General features: G+C 44.1%; 1 protein-coding gene across 2 annotated transcripts in view; it reads left to right on the top strand.

Moving 5' to 3' along the window:
• Nucleotides 1–14,426, top strand: part of Slco3a1 (solute carrier organic anion transporter family, member 3a1) — a 279,363-nt gene extending 264,937 nt beyond the window's left edge. Inside the window, exons 10-11 of one of the 2 annotated variants that reach the window (NM_001038643.1) lie at nt 5,175–5,417; nt 13,756–14,426. In NM_001038643.1, coding sequence (NP_001033732.1) covers nt 5,175–5,417; nt 13,756–13,838 — 326 coding nt within the window. In that variant the 3' untranslated portion in view covers nt 13,839–14,426. Of the gene's footprint in view, nt 1–5,174; nt 7,929–13,755 lie in introns of those variants that run through there. The other variant, NM_023908.2, reaches the window with a different exon arrangement.
• Nucleotides 14,427–14,715: the final 289 nt, after the last annotated feature.

Genomic DNA, 14,715 nt, shown 5'->3' with positions numbered 1-14,715 from the left:
CAGTAGTGAGCTTGCCACATAGCCTGCCAGCACATGACTTAGCTCTATTGAGACATGTTTCACACACAAGGTTTTGCCCAGGAAATACAAAGGCAAGGGAAACTCTTTTCCAGGCTCTGAGGAAGAGAGGAATCTCCAGAACACATTTTCTAACAAAATATCCCACCAGCATCAGCCTGCCTCCTCATTCCTTCCTGGACAAGAGTCTAGCAGAGCAAAGGTGCTCAAACAAAAAGAGACACTGGTGGATACCTGGTTCCCCATCTAGAGGCACACAATTGTCCTCCAAAATAGGCTAGCTCTTCAGAGGTTACCCGCCAAGTCTTGACTTGAGAGGTTCTCTGAAATATATTTATTCCTTTGGAGATGTTCATTAGCCAAAGAGATTTAGGCCAAAACCCTAAAAAGTGGGGTCAGAACCTGGTTTGGTGAGCGCTCTCTAACCATACTCTCTCAATAAATAAATAAAAATAGCTCTACAATAAAGCATGATCTGGGGTCTGGGGAGATGGCTTAGTCCTTTTACCACCTGAGGACCTGAGTTTTGATCCCCAGCTCCTGTGTAAAAGGCAGACTTGCTGGCACTTGAGAGGCAGAGACAGGCTGATCTCTGGGTCTTACTGGCATGCCCCCCAATCGCAACTTTCAGGTACAGTGAGAAACTCTGTGTCAAAAGGAATAAATAAAATGGCGAAAGGTTGAGAAAGCCACTCAATGTTGACCCCTGTCCTTCATGTCCACTTGCACTTAGTCACAGGCAATAATACGCACACATGGAGAAAGCCTACACACATATATACCCATTTTATAACGAGGCTGAGATTCAGTGAGGTTGTGGAACTTGACCGAACTCCCACAGTTCCCAAGTGGTAGAATTGCAAGAGAGGGTTCCTCCTTCCACATATGAGTTCCTTGATTGAAGAGAAAGGTGACAAGGACAACAGATGACTAAGTGTCTCTTCCTGTGACAAGTGTCTGCCAGTGCTACCGAGAGGCACAGTGCCAGATACCGGAGGGAGAAGCTGGTGTGCAAATCAGGCTCCCAGTTTCTCCAAGCCTGGAGGAAGTACCCAGGGAGCTGGGGGGATCTGCAACTCTATAGGTGGAACAACAATATGAACTAACCAGTACCCCCCCACACACACACAGAGCTCATGTTTCTAGCTGCATATGTATCAGAAGATGGCCTAGTAGGCCATCAGTGGAAAGAGAGGCCCATTGGTCGTGCAGACCTTATATACCTCAGTACAGGGGAATACCAGGGCCAAGAGGTGGGAGAGGGTAGGTGGGGTAGTGGGTGTGGGAAGGTGTGGGGGACTTTTGGGATAGCATTGGAAATGTAAATGAAATAAATACCTAATAATAAAAGAAAAAATAAATTTAAAAAGGCCTCCATTTAAAAAAAAAAAAGCGCAGAGGAGGAAGAGCGCTAGAGCTAGCAAAGATCTGAGCTCCTTCCCGGGTGTTTCTCTCTCTTCATGCTTCAAAACAGAGCTTCCTCAAGCTCAGTGGGAGGTCAATAAACTGTTCTCTGTAACCCTGGAAATCCCAGACAAGAAGTCCAAAAATCCTCTTCAATTAACAAACTTTGAATTAGAAGAAAAGTAGATGATGAGGTTTAAGAGAGGTTATGAGTTATGAAGGGAGTCATAATGGATTGAGCTGCATCCCCTGGAGATGTGGGGTGGTTAGCTGGTCAGTTACTACTAGTATAGAAATCTCCCATGGTCTCTGGGTAAGTCAGCGTCTTGTATGGACAGCTTGTTTTTGAGTTTTTGTTGTTGTTTTTCTATGTAGTTTAATGGATTCGTAAATCTATCCAGATGAATGGCTGGTGTGAAAATTTTGTCAGAAGTCTAGGAATCTGACCAGTGACTGCTCAGGAGAGTTCCAGAGTAGTAAAGACTTCCTGACAAAAGGATGCCCTTCAGATCTGCATCTCTGTAGATATGAATTTAAAGTCTGATGGTAGCTTAGCATCCACCTTTGGGAGAGATGTGCAAGTCAATAAAACTGAAGAGTTTAATTTGACAAAAAGGAAGGCTGATGTTTTATGAAGAAATAGAAAGGGAGTCTCATGAAGGTTATTTTTTGGATACTAAGCCTAGCGTTTAGTCTAAAATCTCACCTTAAGTCCTGGTATAAGATAATCCTGTTAGCAGAAGTTCTGGCCATGTGAATAGGTCAGGCCTCTTGCTAAAACATAGAGGTGGTGTCAGTCCCATCTTATATGGGGGCACTGAGAGAGGGAGTGAGCTGCCCTGGCATTTTCAGCTCCTTAAATTAAAAAGCAAAAAAACAAAACAAAAACAACAACAAACTGTCATCTCTATAACCAATGTTCTCAAAGATCTGGAGTAAAGCATGAAAAACTTTGATGGACACTTAGCTTTCTAAGTACTTGAAGGTTTTCTCTAGTTCTGTCAGGAACATCATTGTCTACTAGGGGAACCTAAAGATAAGATAAAACCGACACTTTTAGACAACAGAGCACGCGTGCCTTACTTAAAGACAACTGAATATTAATATATAATACATAAATGAACTTTCTCATTCAGATGATCATGAAGGAGTTAGTTACATAATGAGTTTGAGCTTGAACAAATACTAACTGATGGCTCATTTATACTCCAGATGTCCTGGGATGTGATAAAGTTATATTCTGATCTGCCAAACTTGCCATCGTGTCCAGGAACCCATGCGTCATGGAGTAAGGAACACCTAACTCTTTGTTCCTCCCTGTGGATGAATTTTTCAACAGGATGTCCTTAGAGCAGGGTGCCCATCTATACCGATGCTTCACTGCTACATGAATAGTAGCTAGGGCAGAGGCTAATGACCTCAAGATTGGTCACAATAGGTAGAAAGAGCATTTGGCATCTAATCACAAAATAAAACCACTAGAAGCAGAAAAGGTGAGTGGATTTATGCTGCCCCATTGTGCCCGAGAATAGGTCAAATCAGTGCCATTTAGCCACAGATCCATCCACATGTGCATCAGTTGCCATGGAAACCCCTCCATATTGGAGTGGGGAGAGCATGTTCCAACTCAGCCTGGGGTGGGAGGTTGGGAAGTGGGGGAGACAAAAGCTCCTGAGCAGTCTCCGTGCCACTGGGATCGAGGCAGGTATTTTTCCACTTTGCAGGAGCAAAGTCTGCACCAGGAGCAGAGAACAGCTTGTAGGGGATTCTGAGCTTACAATGTTTATTAAATCAAGCTGCTTGAGGAGTTTAATGAGGATTCCAATAAAATCCACCTTGCGGGGGTTTCTCTGGGGTAACAAGCAACAGACTTAGGAGAAGGACCAAGACACCAAGACCTAGGAGCCAGTGCTCAACCAGCTGCTCAATACCAAGACTAGAACGAGACCCAGCGATCTATCCAGGCATGTCTTAAAATAGGGAAGTGCTGAAACCTCCTCCATCCACTGCTTTCTGGTCCCTAGCTTTTCACCCCTCCTCAGCACGGTACTGTAGTATTATCTAAATGTCTGAAAGACTTGTGCTTCTAACCCCTGTGGATGGACTTTGCAGATCTCTGAACCCCTAAAATGTGTGCTTGGCATGGAGAATCCATCTGTTTTTCTGGACAAAGGATCAAATTCTCAGAAATGCCTTCAGTGGAAGGTGAAGTTTGATCCAGGATGGAGCCTGGAAGGAACGCTCCAGGAAGCTGGTAGGCTAGTCCTAGAGTCTCAGGATTGTCCCCTCTAATTGCCGCCATCATGCCTCACAATTGGGGTCTGTCACTGAAGGTATCGGTACCAGATTCTAGCCTCAGGGAATGCTAGGATTCATAAACAATGAATTTTTATTAATAAATTATTCATTTTCCCCCCATAAAGCTCCTTAAAACAAGACCAGAACCATCTGGGATTTTTTTTTTCAGTGCTGAGGATCAAACCTAAGGCTTCTAGTTCATTTTCAAAATTCAAATGACGGTGGCTGGAACGCTGTCTAAGTTGGTTAAGGTGCTAGCCACGCAAGCAGGATCTGATTCTGACATTAAAACAAATAAGTAAACAAACACAGCATTGCAGTCCCAGTGCTGGAGAAGCAGCAGGAACAGGTGAGTCTCTGGAGGGCCCTGGGCAGCCCACACAACTAAATTGGCAAGTTCCAAGACAGTCAGAATCTATGTCTCCATTTAAAAAAAAAGTGGATAGTTCCAGTCATACAACACTGATGACTGACCTCTGGTTTCCACATGCACACATAAACATGCACAGAAAATGCTGATGACTGAGGCCAGGGTGGTGGCTAGCACCAAAGTGCCTGTAATCCACCTACACTAGATGCTGAAAAGAGAGATTCACATGAGCCCATGAATTTAAGACCAGACTACACAACATAATACCTATTTTTTAAAACAGAGAAAAACATAATAGCTGAGCTGTATCTCAAACACTGGGATGTTTTTGGCCATTGGTTGTTAGTCTAAGGAGTGTCAAATAGCCCTTGATCAACGGGATGAGAGCAGGCAAATAAACCGTCAGATTGCCATACACTTGAGTTAAGAGTGGGGACCATTTTCATCTCGCCTCATGTTTCTGATAACAACTGTGGGTATCTGGTGCCAGCCCCGCATGGAAAGAATGCACACCAGTCTAAGAGCTGGACAAATAGTAACCACGAGAATGTTTGTCGCATTTCTCATTTCAAACTATAAATGTCCGTTTTTGCGCTTACACAGTATAACCCATTCCCATTCTACTTCTGGTCCCAGGTCCCTCCAGTTGGCAGCTCACACCGCCCCTGCAAACCCCTGCAAAAGGGCTATGAGCAGAGCCACTCGCCTCTTTGGCATTCCCTCTAGGAGGCCAACTAATACTAATATGCCTTCAGGAATGACTTTATCCCTTCTCAGAATAATGACATCTGTCAATTATCTTGTGTTTACAGTTACCAGGTAAATGCACAGCATCCTAAATACTTTTCACATATTAACTTAGGCAGCATCAGGCACAGAGGGTTCAATGATTTTGTCTGGATAATGAAGGCAGAGATGGGATTTGTGTTCCTGTGGTTTGAACCACTGCACTATGGAGCCACGTGACCCAGCGTAGTCTCAAAGCAGTCCGTAAACAGCTGGACAGCCAGGGACAGAAATGCCTTTCTCTGCAGTGAATTCTCTCCCAGAGCCAGAGTTTGAAATGATCTCTTCCCTCTGACAGGTTTCATCCCCCCACCTCTCATCTTCGGGGCCGGCATTGACTCCACCTGTCTGTTCTGGAGCACCTTCTGCGGGGAACAAGGCGCCTGTGTCCTCTACGACAATGTGGTCTACAGATACCTGTACGTCAGCATCGCCATTGCGCTCAAGTCCTTTGCCTTCATCCTCTACACCACCACGTGGCAGTGCCTGCGGAAAAACTATAAACGCTACATCAAAAACCACGAGGGCGGGCTGAGCACCAGTGAGTTCTTTGCCTCTACTCTGACCCTAGACAATCTGGGGAGGGACCCTGTGCCCGCACACCAGACACATAGGACAAAATTTATCTATAACCTGGAAGACCATGAGTGGTGTGAAAACATGGAATCTGTTTTATAGTGACTACAGGAGGGCTGAACTCTGTATTTGTGAACAAAGAGTCATTTTCTTAAAAAAAAAAAAAAAGAAAGAAAGAAAGAAGGAAAGAAAGAAAAGGAAAGAAAGAAAAGAGGTTTTGAAAACAGAGATGCACACTCTCTCACACACACACATACACACATACATACACATAAGACCTTTGTCCTTTTTCTAAAACTCAGAGCCAGTCAGGATTCAGAATAAAGAGAGAAGGGGATGGCCCTGGAGGACATACACACTGCTGGGCTCAGAATCTGCTTGGAAGGCACCTCATGGTTTTCACGATGCCGACAGCTACAAGCAAGAGGCACTGCCAAATTCAGGGAACACTTGTGGCCAGCTTGGAGGATGGACATCTCTGGATATGCATACACATACAAAACTTAAAAGGCATTAAAAAAATGAGTCTACTAAAATCACAAGTTCAAGTTGAAAAACATTACCAGATTAAGCACTAGAGACACCCTCTCCCTCCAGTGGGGTGGGGGGGGGATACAGGTTGGAGGGATGGGAACCCCACTCCTCTTTCCAACTTTTGCAATATGGGTCACTGTGTAGACCACTCACTCAGTCTATGTGTGGTTCAAGCCCCCAGAGTTCTCAAAGAGATGCTGACGGGTTATCCGGACTGGAGTCTGTGGTTGGCACCTCTCACCAGCTCCATTTCCATGTTCAAGACTGAGGGCCCAAAGGAGGGGCTGGGCGGGGAGCATCTACCTCCCCGCCTCCTAACACCTCCTCCCTACCAGCCCCACAGTGTGACCTCAGGAAGCTGTGGGCCTCACCTGGCTATGACTGACCCGCTCAGAGCCGGTGAGCGCCAATATAGCCCATGTCATTTGCTTACATTTGCCAAACATTTTGCCATTTTTTTTCCAAAAACAACAACAAAAAATATAAAGCGTACGAATTTCCAACTGTTGTATGTATAATCCTCTAATACTATTTTTAACTGCTTCTAGAATCTGTGTTAACCCTTCAGTCACTAACAAAGCTTTTACTTCTCTCCTTTTTTTAATGCACCAAAAATATAAAGGGATTCGAGGGATGCAGTTAATCTATTGTAATTTTCATTCTTACTCTGATACCATGAAAACAAACAAACAAACAAAATCAAAAACACAATGTGGTATAAGAAAAAGATACTCCGGAAAGAGTGTAAATGCATCTTGAAAATAATCACATCTGAGATAATGGGATAATGTGACAAGCTGCAAATCTGCCTTCTGGCTTTATCCCCTGTGATGATGTTACTGTCACAAGAAGCCCTTTTATAGTCATGCTTCAGGTCCAATGGGCATTCCTCTTAGCCTGTGAAGGAGACTCACTCAAATGTGGGTTGATGTGGATGGGAGCCGTGCTCCTGGGGATAGGAGAGAGAGGGTGTGTGGCTCCTGCCTACGACTGTTTTGTGAGCTGTGATACTTGTGATCATAAACCCACAAGCTCCTAAGTGATCACTGTCCAGTCCATGAAAATGTTAGTGACAGGTCCCAGGTCAGTCCTGAACTCTGTGCATTGAAAGTGGCTGAACCTCAGAGCATCACCTTGCCATTTGGGATAAGAATCGTATGGGTGTTGGGGGGAGGGAAGATCTCTTGCACCAGCACACTTAAGACAATGTGGCCTCTCTCATCAGGGGATGGATCAGATGGGAGCATATATATCCATAGCAAAGGGTCCAGTCAGCTCACCCTTCATACCTCTTTATTGACCTTTTTTGTAGACATACATACGGTACCAAAGTCGACCACAAAGGATGCTTGGTTTCATTTTTCCACCTTAAACATCCACTCACCTGAAGCAATGAAAGAATAAGGCCAGAAGAGTAAAGACATGGATGTTGTGCCATATTTTCTTTTTACAGATAGTATAAGTGGGGAAGACTAGGTAATAGCCTCAAAGTAGAGAAGACATCAAGCAAAGGCAACTGAGAAAATGTCTGTGTGGCATTGTGGCTATGGTTGACCATCTCATTCAGGGTGCTTCTAAAACAGCCCTCCCATCTGTCTACCAGGAGTTAGCCTATCCTTGTTGATGAACATAGGGTGCTCATCAGTATAGTAACTAGGAATGGGGAACAGTTCTCCAAACAGTTTGTAAGGTGATGTTCTGTCGCTCTGAAGGCTTTGATCATGCTCCAAACAGGTTTTGGTTCAGTCTTGTTTTGAAAATGAATGACTAATGGGTGACCGCCCTCTCTGTCGTGTGTCTTTGCAAACGGAGGCCCTGGGATGTACTCTGTTTCATGACATGATTTGATTTGATTTTTGGAAAAAAAAATAATGATTTTTAAGCTCTTTGTATCTTGGATTTTTTTCCCCTTAAAATGTTCTTAAAGATAGCAATGGAACCCAACTCCAGGGCTTGCTTTTTATCAACAGTTATTTATAAATTTAAAATCTCCCTGTGGCAAAATGATTTCCATGAGTGTTGTGCTCTCTTTCAATTTTTCAATTTTTCTCATGAATGTCAAAAAAGAAAATCCAATCTACTTTTCACTGTGCATCCAAGGTTAGATCCAGCCCCTTGGTTGTCTGCTTGGTTTTGAGTGGTATTCTAGATGAAAACTGTCCTGGTAAGATCTCCCTTGAACATACAGAAAACAAACCGGGGATGGATGGAGAAGACGTATGAAAGGAATGCTGGAGTGCTCTCTTCTGCAGTCACCTCCTCCACTATCTTGGTTGAATACACCCAAGGATGGATGTAAAGGTCTCTGCTGCAACCTTAGGCAGACCTTTGTAACTTATACATGTAGGCCAAGCAGGTTTGATGCTTTGTACCTGTGCTACTTCCCACATTGTGGCAAATGGGTTTTTCTTCCTTCTGCTGAGGTTCTGTGCTGTCAGGGAACACATGTGCCTCTGTTACTCACTTCCCACCCCCACAAGGGGAGCCACCAAGCTCTGATACCCTGGGGGGTAATAACAAAGCCATGGGATGCCCAGACTTTCCTCACAGCTAAGAAAGAGCAAAAGAATCCATCCTTTTCTTTTCCCCTAAGGAGCCTGCTGCTAGTGCTTAGCAGCAAAATAATAAAGGCAGCCAAGAGTTCCTGAGGAGCTATTTGAGAGTTAGCATCTTCCAAGCAGGAGGGAGGGTGTGCTTCTTGCTAACAATCCTTTCTTTTTCTCTACTTCACAGTGGGTTAGCTGCTCTGGGGATGATGACCTTTCAAGGAGAGGTGTTGTGGTATCTGTCCATTTGGATCCCCAGATCCAGAAATGCCCTGGAGTTTCTCCTCACACTATAGAAAGGCTTGTAGGCCTGAGGCAGCCTACAAGAATGTCCTACACAAGGACACCCACCCAGTGACCTACTGTCACTAGAAAGTAGTCATGCTGCCCCTGGGGAATTTTCCTAAGATTCTGGGGTGATTTTACTAGTTGGTCCTCTCCAGTAGCTTCCAGTGGAGACATTTCAAAGGAACCCAGAAAGTGTAAGTATGGATTTGGGCTCACAGAAGAATGCTCTGAGGAGACATGGTGGTTGCTCAGCCATAAGTCTGCCCATCTGGCTTTCTTTTAATGTGCTGTTTCTGGTCCTGGGGAAGAGTGGTTTCCGTATCAACTAGGGCTTGTCAACCATGGGATGTGTCATAAGATCTCCATGAGAGTCTTGAAAACAGTATTCATTATTACGAAATAATAAATATCCATCTTTTTCTATTCAGTATGTGGAAATCAACTGTCTGACCTCACAGTCAAAAAAAAAAGAAAGGAAAAAGGACACTGGCAGAACAAGCTGCCCTTGCTGTTTATTGGAACCCTGCCATCTTTTTGCTGTGTGTTTGGTTTGGTTATGGTGAGCAAGGAGACCCAAGTGTGCAGCTTCTCACTCTAGCAGATGGAAGATATTTATTTCCTGACTTTTGCTGTTCTTACCTGATTGTTTTGATGCATGGGACAGCCAGCTATCTGGCCAGAAATCAGGGACAGCACCAACCAGTAGGGTTTTCACTGGTCCCCTGGGTTTCCTTCAATACAATTAACTTTAAAATCTTTAAGTTAAGAATCCAGGTTGAATACCTAAACGGCACCATGTTTTCCAAGAGAGGGTAATAGTGAAATAAAATCTGGTTTAGGGAATTCCTTTGAGGTCCAAACCCAGCTCTTTTCCTCCTGCCTTCTAATTTGCTGCATTCACCCAATGCATACCCAATTCTATCCTTCCAAACAAAAACCTAGTTTCATAGTCAACTGACCGAAAATGACAGGCAGTGGATCCCTGGTCCTCTAGAGTATTACTGCTACTCAAGGGCCAGTTAGAAGACATTCTCATTGGCAAGACAAACAAGAAGGTTATTGGTATTGTTCACAAGCCTTTGCTAAGATCACTTCTTTGTGTTATACCTGGATTGCATCACTCCACACTGCCTCCTTTGCTCTTCACGAATGTGAAGAACCTCAGCTACTGCCAAGTCATGGTGGGACCAACATGGCTTAGCATACTTCCACAAAAAAAGAAAGAAAAAGATGGTGCTGTAACTCAGGGGTGTTTGCCTGCCTCAAAAATGAAGACAAGGGTTCCTACTTTTAAGAGGCCACCTCTGATAGCATAATTTTTCATTGTAGTGTTTCTTTTCCTCAAGGATGTGGTGTTTGACCATAACCCAGTCATCCTTGTATCTAAAATGTTGGGCTGTGTGTCATCTAGACTAGGTACATGGCCCCTTTCCTTCAAGAGCTCACAGATCAGTGAACTGGAACACAACAAATCGTCCGAAGAACATTCCTAGCCAGGTTCTGTCTGGATGTGAGAGATGATTCAGAGCTGACTCACAGTGATAGCAAGCTTTGATCGATAGCTGTAATAATCAAAGAGAGAGAAGAAGAAGGCAGGGTTCTCAATACCAAATGACAGTGAGTGTGTCCCAATTGGGTAGTAAGAAGACAAAGGAAAAAGTCACTACTACCACACAGATAGAACCACCAAAGCAGAGCAACACATTACTCTTGTTTGGGATTACCTAGTAAAATACTTGAAGCCTTGTAGGCCATCAGACTGTCAAAACTACTTACCCTGATGGTCTTACCCAAGGTCAGCTCAAAGCAATAAATGAGCAAATGCCTGGCCTGGGTACCAACAAAGCTTTATTTACAAAGACAGTCAGTAGCTGAAGGGCCAGACAGGGTGTGCTGAGGCAACACCGTCTTAGAGATGCCAACAGTTCAGCACAGGTAGGGCAGATCTAGCACCTAAATCTTGGCCATGACATTGACTGAGTCATTTCTCCAAAGGGCCCTGGAATAGCTGTCTATCAACCCTACTGTCCCTAAACCAAGAAGTCTAGTTAAAATATCTCACTTGTTTCCAAGAAGGGGAAAGTGCTTTTCTGGTGTCAGAGTTGGTAGTTTAAGGCAACGTTACTTTTCCCTTTGGTGCAATAAAAATTTTGAACTACAGAACCTGTCTTCCCTTCCAGTCTGACATTTGGCATTTCAACTAGACTAATCAAGCCCCCGCCCCCCAACTAAAGAATGGATACAGAACCATGAAGGAGAAGCATAGGAAACAGGAAAAGAGGAAGGAATCCAGATACTGACTAGAGCTTCAAACCTTTCCCTCTTCAGCACCAACATAAGACATTGGCATTCTAGAGCTAATCAATCAGGTAGAATAATTGGTCAGCACTAGTAATAGCTAATAATAACAGTCACTAACATTTATCAGGTGCTTACTTTGAAACTAGCTGCTGGGCTGAGCTGATTACCTGCATTAACACATTGACTCTTAACACTAACCCTGTGAGGCAGGAACTATTGCTAGTTGTATTTTACAGAGGAGGAAAATGAAACTTGGAAGCATTCGGAATTGGCTCAAGGTCATGAGAAGAGATGAGATTCAAACCCAAGCCTGAGTCCAAAGTGCCTGTTAGCAACCATAATTAGATGCTCCCTCCCCACCCAGCAAAATAGGAGGGAGCCTTCTCTGCCTCCAGGGAATGCCTAACCTCAAAATCTCTAGCACAAATGATCCAGAGGCCACACATTCTTTGTGTGTCCCCCGGGATGGTAAGCAGGACACAATGGCAGCTGTAATCTAGACACAGTATTGGCTATCCCTCCTTTAGCCATGTTCTTTATCCCTGATCTCAGTAGTTCATTTATACAAAGTGTCCCACCGAAGATAGGCAGGTAAAAGGAAACAGAATGAAATGTATCAGGAGTCCTAGAGACTGTTCTCAGTACCAGACAGGAGCTCACATCCCCTATCTCCTATGAGGTATCATAACACCCATCTCATATATCTCTGATCCAGGGGCTTCAAACTTGCTAAATATTGACTATGTCTTTCGTTCCAGATCGCAGGCTTTGAGGAGCTGAGTATCTAGACATTTACATTTTTATAATAACAACTCAAGTCGACAATCAGGGGTTGATAATAATCATACATTTTGAATATTTTTCCATAAGGTTGAAGTGATTATTATTTTTGCTATGAGCAAATGGAATAATGTAGCCAATTTTCTGGAGATATGACATTCTGTAGGCTGGAATTTTTGCTGTTTCCTTACTGGTTTTCTTAAGTTCATGCTAATCAAATGGAAGGTGGCTCTTGTGGAGATAAATTTGGCCTGAAAGTTTGATTTACAATCTGAGGCCATAAAATGAAGCAGAACTGGGCAATTCAGGGAGCTCACTGTAAGGAGAACAGAACTAAAACAGCTTGAGCTGAATCCAGCAGCTCAAAGGGACAAGGGCTTGGGAGTTCTTGTTTATTAAGCCTGCAAGCTTTATGCCAGGTCTGAGAATGCAATATCCCAGTTGACCCCACCAGCCCTTTTATTCATTCCCTGACAGGTAAGTTATCCTCCCACCCCCTTTATAGATCAGACAAGAAGAGCCTAGAAAGTTCATTTCCCAAGGTCACTAGCTAGTAAAGTCATCAAAAGTCAGTATGAGGTCTCCATAATTCCTAAATTGGAGCTCTTTCCAGCCCAGCACACAACCTCCTGAGTGGGAACATGGAAGCCAACAGAACATCCATATGTGGTATGGAAGAGATGGGAGTGTCCCACTCCTACTGAGAGTCAATAGTTTCTCAGAGAAATGAGTCAAAGCTACAAGACCTCTGCAAAATGTTGCCTGCCAACATAAGACCCATAAAATTCGAAAAGCTGTTCCACTCTAGCAGTTACCAGTAGAGACCTTTCAAGGCCTTCCTCCTTCCATCTTAGACATATCAAATCCTTCCCAGCCAGTTGAACTGAGCAAGAAGCAACTTCAGCTCTCATTTCTGCCCTGTCCCCTAGAGTGGTGCTAACCCATATGCAAATTTCCTTCATCCCATCCCTCTGGCATCTCTGTGGAGAGATGGCATTCTGACATGTTTCTTTGTTTGTTTGTTTGTTTGTTTTGTTTTTTAAATCATCTGGGGAATTCTTCTCTGATGACTTCTCCCAAGACTCTAAGAACATAAGACTTCCAAAAAGTCAAATACAGGACATGGGTTTCTTCCTCTCTAGCTTCTAAATGCCAAGGAAATTCTCTTGCCTTTTAAACTGCCAGGTCAAAGTCAAAAGAGGACAGATCAATAACCAGGAATTATTGTGGTCTCCCCAAACCTGTTGCTCAACAAGAATTAGCTTTGCATGGCGTATCATGTGGATGAGTTAAAACGTTTAGGCTTTTTATATAAAACCACAGCGTCATTTATAGAGGTGTGACCTGGGCTCAGACCTGGTTCCAGCCAAGATATTGTTTGACTTACCATGCAGTGACTGTCTGTGGATGAATGGACAGTAAACTGGTCCTGAATGCAAAAGGAGAAAGCATGGCAATGATTCAAGTGGTTTTCCCTGGCACGCAGCCTCCTCTTTGATAAAGACATAGTGACACTTGGACACAAGATCTATTACTGGGGACTTGTGTAAAAGATAGATAAATAAAGGTTTGGGGTACAACCTTTGGGGTATAACTTATCCCCCAAATGAGTATTAATATGATACCGATAAACTAGCTCCAAAAGAGCCTGGCTTCATAGAGGTCCGTGGGCTTAGAATCTGTTCTTTCGAGGGTGAGATGGAGAAGAAGCTAACACTTTACTGCTGTGACTTCTGCTCATCCCTTTGGCTGGAAATCCATGCGGCTGTGATGTAAGTCTAATAGAGAGTAGGAAATGCAGAAAAGACCCATCTCTTTTCTCCTTTTGGCTCTTCTTCCCTCCTTCCCCTCTAGGCACAGAGTATCAAGACATTGAGACAGAGAAAACCTGCCCTGAGTCACAGTCACCTTCAGAAGACTCCTTTGTGCGAAGCTGAGGGCTGCTCTCTTAACAGCAGAGCCCACCACCATCACCACCACCACCACCACTACCATCACCACCATTCACAGACCTCGAGGCCTGACAGCCCTGTGCTGCCTGGGATCCTAAGGGTTCCTATGTGGATTAACCTATCGATATGTGGTCCTTTGAGGCTTCAGACACAGGCCTGTGACGAGGACTAAGGAGGTGGCACGTGGTCAGCTGCCCTCCAGAGTGGGCTTCGGTCCTAAAATGCAAGGTTGAAACTGACGTGCAAATTTCCTTTCGGCCTATCCCTCTTCTCACTTCTGTGGGGATGGCTTTCTGACATGCTTTAGAAAACCCCCTCTGGGGATGCTTCTCTGACCAAACACTCTTAACCGTTCCAAAGAAATCAGCGGAGGCTGAGCTTTAACAGAAGGGTGTAAAAATCCGGATTCCCAGCAGAGAAGAGGGAGAAAAGCACAGACTTAATAGATTCTGCGTGTGGTAGTCTGTATTTTTGCAGCTTCTATTTTCCAGATGAGCAGTTTAGAGATACATGATATAAAGTATATACTGTACATTTGCTGAAATTATATTAAAAGCACTATTTTAATTCTTTCCCTGTCTCATGTTGTCATCTCTGTTACGCCTCCTGTGTCTCTGAGTGGAACGAGCCGAACCGGAGTGTGCCTTCTAGCTGTGTGTATTCTGTGTGTATTTATGGGCTTTGACATGATTAAAAGAGCACAGGCTCTGGAGTCAAACCAGACCCAAACCCAATCTTCCTCGAAGCGCTGGCTACTGATACGATGCTGGTCGAGTGATCTGGCATGACAGAGCCTCGGTGTCATCTGCAAAGTGGGAACAATCGTGGCTGCTTTAAAACAACTGCCTTGAGACTTCACTGG

The sequence above is a fragment of the Mus musculus genome, chromosome 7 (genome assembly GCF_000001635.26).
Source record: "Mus musculus strain C57BL/6J chromosome 7, GRCm38.p6 C57BL/6J".
NCBI lineage: Eukaryota > Metazoa > Chordata > Mammalia > Rodentia > Muridae > Mus > Mus musculus.
Note: the sequence above shows the minus strand (reverse complement) of the source record. Positions and strands in the feature narration are given on the sequence as shown.